The 6581-nt window shown below is 45.4% G+C and overlaps 1 protein-coding gene across 1 annotated transcript in view; it reads right to left on the reverse strand.

The window, feature by feature from the left end:
- ERBB3 (erb-b2 receptor tyrosine kinase 3) overlaps window positions 1–4257 on the reverse strand; it is a 103230-nt gene extending 98973 nt beyond the window's left edge. The window contains exon 1 of the mRNA XM_088473059.1: window positions 3966–4257. Coding sequence (XP_088329185.1) covers window positions 3966–4044 — 79 coding nt within the window. The 5' untranslated portion in view covers window positions 4045–4257. The remainder of the gene's footprint in view (window positions 1–3965) is intronic.
- Between the last annotated feature and the right edge of the window lie 2324 nt (window positions 4258–6581).

Raw genomic sequence — 6581 nt, forward strand, 5'->3', positions numbered from 1 at the left:
GTGTAAACTAGCTAAATTGTCCTTAATGTGGATTTATTTTCAATTGTACTGGTCACACAATCAAAAGACTGGTTTAGTATAGCACATGCAATAAGTTAGTGAGTGGAAAGAAGCTGCATATTTGTAGTTTATTGAAACTGAAATTGAGTTGCCCGAGTGCACTCAGGAAATTAAACATACTTCAGGGTCGAGTTGGGAAACTGCTCTTCAATGCAACTTGCATGAGACATTTTTCACCAGGTCTCATTTTTAACTCTTCAATGTCCACTGTGTGCAGTTGATGACCTTTAGCATAATCTTTACCATGACCAAGCAAAGCTTTTCGGAGTTTGGTCCCGTTTGTTTACTCCATCCTCAGCTGGCATAAATTGCTTTAGGCCTATGGTGGCATATTACCAGGAGAGGGATCTTCCAACCCATCTCCCGCAGCCTCCAGCCCGCTCCCAAAACTGACAGATTCCCCTGGAGGAGTAGTTTGCAGGGACAGCGGCTATCTCCCATGCTGCTCCTGAGATCTACTGTAAGTACATAGCTGGGGCATTTTTGTAGAAAATTAAAAAGTTTGTCCTGAGACGGACTGTTAGTCACGGTAGTGTTGCAATTATTAATACATAGGAGCCTGTGACGGCAAGAAACATCCCTGGCATTTCGTAGTAGTTTTTCACATAATCGAAATACTCCTCTGGAGAATCTGACACTGCACATGGGCACAATGGCCACATTTGGAAGCAGCCTAGTGGCTGCAAGAGATGGACAGGAAGAACCCTCTCCTACAAATATGCCTCCATAGGAATAAAAAAGCGGTTTATGCCATCTGAGGCTGGTGTAATGCCGCAGGGCCATAGTTTGGTACATAGGGGACAGACAGTAGTCCCCATTGATAATAATGGGGACTGTGATCTGCAGCGCTAATGAGCATTCTGTAGGAGAATTCTGTGAAATAATAGCATTAGGCTATTAGTACATAGTGCTGATACATAAAGGTATGTAGAAACTGCAGTTTCTACATAATTTTCTGAAAAAAAGGCCTTAATAGTCCTAATAAAAATGTAGATTATTCAAAAAGCACTTTCAGTCCTTTAGGAGAAAAGCGCTATATAAACAACATTATTATTATTATTATTATTATTATTATTATTATTATAAGATATATTCAAGATATACTGTTCAAGCTTCAATCTTTCCACATTGTGCAGAGGATACATCTGTGACTGACAGTTTCCGGTCTCCCTGCGCCCGCCGGAAGACCCGTACCTCTTCGCAACCCGGGACTCCTTCCCATAGGGTAGCAGTGGGGTGAGCGCTATGTGCGGGAGCCGGCGCTATCTGAAGATGGCGAATGCTCCTGCAGTCAAGCTCAGAAAATATTGTATTTTTGGAGCTTGATGAATTTAGGTCCCCATACTAGTGTATGGGGACAGCGGGCCACATCGGGGGAGAAAGGTAAGCAGGAAATATCTGTAATTACCTTTTTGATAAATGGCCCCAAGACTTAGGAGTCTATTCATGAAAAACATGAAGTGGCTCACGAAAAATATGACTATATATCGCATCACATCGATGTCATATATAGTGATGTTTAGTAGCCATTCATGTAGACTTACCTCTCCGACATCTTCCTGCAGTATCCGGCCCCTCCGCGATCCCTAAACGCAGTGAGAATACAGATATCGGGTGCCTGATATGTCTGCTTCTCACTGCGCATGCGCGGGCGTCTGAGAGCAATAGGTCAGGTCAGACCTGCTGCAAAGGATGCTGGGCAAAAGGGGGCAGAGCCAGCATCGGGTGCCAGGCAGGCAGCAGGGAAGTATGCAACTTCCCTGCTCTGTTCGGCTTGCAGTACAGATTACGCTATCCTCAGATGGCGAATCTGTACGCAGCAGGGAATCGGAAAGCAGAGCTCTCTGTTCCCTTATGAATTGCACTCACCATACAAAAGTATGATGATGCGATACATACACAAAGCCACTGGAGAAGGAATACCCTTTTTCACGGTAACCCCCTGTATGAATTGACGAAAGCAGTGAAAAGCCCTGTTTTCAGCTAAACAGCACTTTTCACTGCTTTATGAATAGACCCCATAATTCCTACATAAGCAGGTGAAAATGTTCATTTTAACAATGACATGAAATTAATGTGTTCACTACATCTCTTCATCTAAGCCACAGGTTCTCAAACTCAGGGCCTGATTCAGAGCCGCTCGTAAGTGGCCGCTCGTTCGCTCCGAGCGATGTTCGCACATCTGCGCATGCATATGGGTTTTAGTACGCATGCGCGAACCAGTCAGTGCGGCCGAAAATCGTTTGCTCGCAAAATAGCGAATGCCTGCTAATTTGAGTGACAGGATGAGGCGTTTGTGGGTGGTAACAGGGGAAGGTGCTTGAAAACGGGGAGTGGAGATCCGAATGCAGGCGTGCCAAAAGGTCAAAACGGGCGTTTTAAGGGTGTGCATAATTAACAAAACAGCGTCATCGACCACGTCAGTTGGGTGTCTTTTAGCCAGAACTGCTCGCATGATTGCGGTAGGAAAATGCAACCACATGAATAGCGAGCAGTTCATTCGCCTTTCGATGTACTCGATTAATCTAATAAATAGCAGAGATGACGTAGGATGCGAGCGGCCAGGGGGCGTTTTTTACAAAAAAAGTCCGCATGTTTTGTTCGCTCGTTCAGACATAGAGGCGTCAACAGACCGCAAAGAGCGAACGGTCAATTTAAATAGCCAGCCCCTTTTTCTGGACGAGCGAGCGCAAATAGCGTCCGGCTCTGAATCAGGCCCTCAGTCCTCAGGACCCCAAACGGTGCATGCTTTCCAGGTCTCCTCACAGGATCACAAGTGAAATAATTAGTTCCATCTGTGGGCGGAATTCCATTGTTTTCGTGGCCCGCATCTCCTGTCTAAAGTGACAGGAGATCGCGGGCCGCTATGCAATTGTTCCAGATTTTCGTGCTGATCGCGCCCAAAGTGGTCGGGTTTAGCCACGTAAAGCAGCTAAACCCGACCAAAGTGCTGGGCGTGATCGCGAAAAGTGATGTTTGGGCACCCAAACATGTCACTTTTCGCACATTTCAGCTCTCATCCCCCAGGGGCTGCGAGCTGAAATGTAGCGCTGCCAGCTGATCGTGCCTGACAGGAGCAAGAATTGAATAGCTCCGCCGGGCGCGATGGGGGCAGGAATCAATTGAATTCCGCCCTGTGAATCTTTTAAAATGTGTCAGTGAGTAATGGCTACACCTGTGCACCTGCTAGGTGACCTGGAAAACGTGAACTGTGTGGGGTACTGAGGAGCAAGTTAGAAAACCACTGCTCTAAGCAAAAGTAACATAAACCTATATACATTTGCCCCTACAGCTTATTGTGGTCTGGTAACACACACCATCTGCTGACATACTGCACATTTCATAGTGGCCAGATACACTGCCTAGAATAAAGTGTGACAAGTATACCGGCGTGTCAGTCCCCAGCCTGCACCTTTAAGACACACCTTCCCGAAACTGCTTTACACAATGCCTCGCCGGCTCAGTCAGAATGAGCAAATTGCGAAAACAATCGCATCAAAAGGCCCGGAGTAAGGAAACAGGTTCCACTGCTCCCCGGGGCAAGTTCAAAGGCATCTGAAGAGCCAGGACCGGAGTGGCACCCAGTGCATGGCAGGGAGAGCAGTGTGTGACCTCTGCCTGGCAGTGCCCGCTATGTTCTATAGTAACCAGCAGTGTCAGAGCCTGGAGCTACCAGTGGCTACGGTGCACTTAGCGGCTGCTTAGACATAAAGAGCTCACTCACTAACCCTGCAGTCAGTCGCTAGAAGTATTGTACAGAGGTGCTGCTGCCACTTGCACTCACAACACCATTGAGGATACAGGTGCCTATTAGCCGGGTATATAGACTATAATGAAAAGCCACAGATTGCAGAGCGGGTTACACGCTGAACCCATACCGCACTCATCAGTCGCCGGTCACTCACCGTTCTGAGCGGTCACAAACTTCACAACGAGACACCCGATTACTAGCAGAGTCCATCTTCCTACTGCCCAGTGCTCCATCCCGGCCAGTGACAGCGGCGCTGCTGGGGATCAGAGGCGCAGAGCGGACATGACCCGGCAAGGAGCGTAGTAGAGGTGTCCTTCCCGGAGACTCCAGCAGAAGCCGTCATACAATGTCACTCACAGCAGCAGTCCGGACACGGCGGCGGGGATCATGATCTGACAGCGCTGCACTGTGCCACATTCCTCGACCAGGAGAAAGTCTCTCAGGCTCCGCCCACAGGCTGCCTGATAGGTTCAGGCCCATATTTACTGGTACACTAAGCCAAGACAAGCCGCCTACACTACCTGCGTGACGTCACCAGGTGCTCATTCCGCCCATGTCCAATATAGCGAAGTTATTCATCACATGCACTAGAAAACAACAAATATACAGTATATAAACATTTAATAAATATTTATATATATTTTTTGTTTTCTATTATGTATGTGTGAGCGCACGTTTGTATATTTGCATTATATATATATATATATATATATATATATATTAATTTACTCATAGATACATAGAAAACAAGTATATATAAAACGTGTGTATATATATACATATATATATATATATTAGAAGGGCACAGTTATGCCACTATATAAAGTATTAATCGAATAATTAGCATTCCACCATTATAATATTGTGAGAGTGGGGGCATGGTGTTCAAGGGGCTACACATCAAATGTTATTGGGTGTACTGAGCTGAAATTTGGCATTTCCAAGTAGAACCGTCGGTCAGAGCTACAAGCAAAATTACAGGGCAAAAAAAATAAAATAAAATATCTGTGATATCTCCTGCATTAAAAAACGTAGGGGTCTATTCATGAAAAACATGAAGTGGTTCACGAAAAATATCACTATATATCGCATCACATCGATGCCATATATAGTGATGTTTAGTAGCCATTCATATATACTTACCTCTCCGACGTCTTCCATGTCATTTATATAGCGCACATATATTCCACAGCGCTTTACAGAGAATATTTGTCCATTCACATCAGTCCCTGCCCCAATGGAATTTAGAAACTATGGGGGGTGATGTTCTAAGCCTTGCAGGCATATTTATCAATATTATTTTTACTAAAATAATGTGAAAATGGGTGTTTTCACACCCTTTTCACATTATTATAATATTTAAAATTTTTAAAGGGCTTTTGGAGCAGTTTTCATAAAAAAAACTTCTCCAAGCCCTTAAATTTGCATTCTGTTAGAAAGCAGGTTGCATTTCCAATATTTGTAATGGGAATGCCGGGAAGAAGCCCTGCAATTATAACGCTATCTGGAGACGGCGTTACACAGGGTCCCCCTCTCCTTCATTTCTCCTACTCCAGCTCAGCCTTCCTTGCCTGCTGACAGGGAAAGCAGAGCCCGGAGCAGATTTCTGTGATCAGCCTTTGGTCTGATAGACCACAGGCTGATTACAAAAACAAAATTGTAATAATAATAAAAATGCAAAAAAACATACTTGCCCCAGGACCTGATGATCAGTGATTTGTGAGCTCCTCTATGACTCCAGTCAGCTGATCGCCGGGCTCCTGCTCCATGACACTGGTCAGCTGCTCTGTGCCGGTGATGCGAAAGAGCAGCTGACTGGGGTCACGGAGCAGGAGTCCAGCATTCAGCTGACCGGAGTCACAGAGGAGATCACTGATCACTGTGCAGGTAAGTGTTAGCTAATGGGAAGGGGGTCACTGGGAGGGTGGGGGGTCGGACGCGGAGGGGGAAGGGAGGCAGTTGCAGGTGGCGTAGCCGGCGGCGCATGCACAGTTGGAGTATTTTTTGTGAAAAATACCCTGAGAAGTGCAGGGTTGAGGATTTGCAGGGACAGAGCTTTTTAGCAAGCTCTGTCCCTGCATGCGATATTTGATACATTCTTGTGATGTATTCAAATAATGCATTGCCAATTTGGGCAATATTATCACATCCCATTCACATCTGAGATCCAGATTGTGATAAATATGCCCCTTGGAGAGAGATAAAGTGGAGAGAGATAAATCAACTAATCAGCTCTTAACTTTACAGTAATTGAAAAATGACAGGAGCTGATTGGTTAGTACTTTGAGGTCTATTCGTGTAAAACTATGAAAAACAATTCACTATATATCGCATCACTTATATTTGATATGTATATATTTGTTTACATGAAAGTCATATATACTTACCCTTCCTGTGATTTGATATGGTAACCTTGATATGGTTATTGCCTTCTCTTGGATTTCTGTTGGGTTGGAGAAGATGTTTTAGTCAGGGCTCTGGTGATGCAGTCTTCTCCATGGGTCCTCAGGTTTACAGTGGATTCAGTAAGGCTCTTCCTATTGCGCATGCTTCAGGTAATCTCAGCGGCGGGGGTAGGGGCAGAGTGAGGAGGCACTGGGCTAGCAGGCAGTCCGAGGTGATCTGGCATATGCATATTTTGAGTCACCTTACAAATATATATAGCAATGGGAGTAGGAACAAAGCGAGGGGGCACTGGGGCAGCGGGCAAAAAGGAGATGACCCAGCATATGCATATGTCGCATCTCACCTTAATATAGCGGTGCTGATG

This window comes from Taudactylus pleione, unplaced genomic scaffold (genome assembly GCF_031769625.1).
Source record: "Taudactylus pleione unplaced genomic scaffold, aTauple2 ptg000130l, whole genome shotgun sequence".
Lineage (NCBI taxonomy): Eukaryota > Metazoa > Chordata > Amphibia > Anura > Myobatrachidae > Taudactylus > Taudactylus pleione.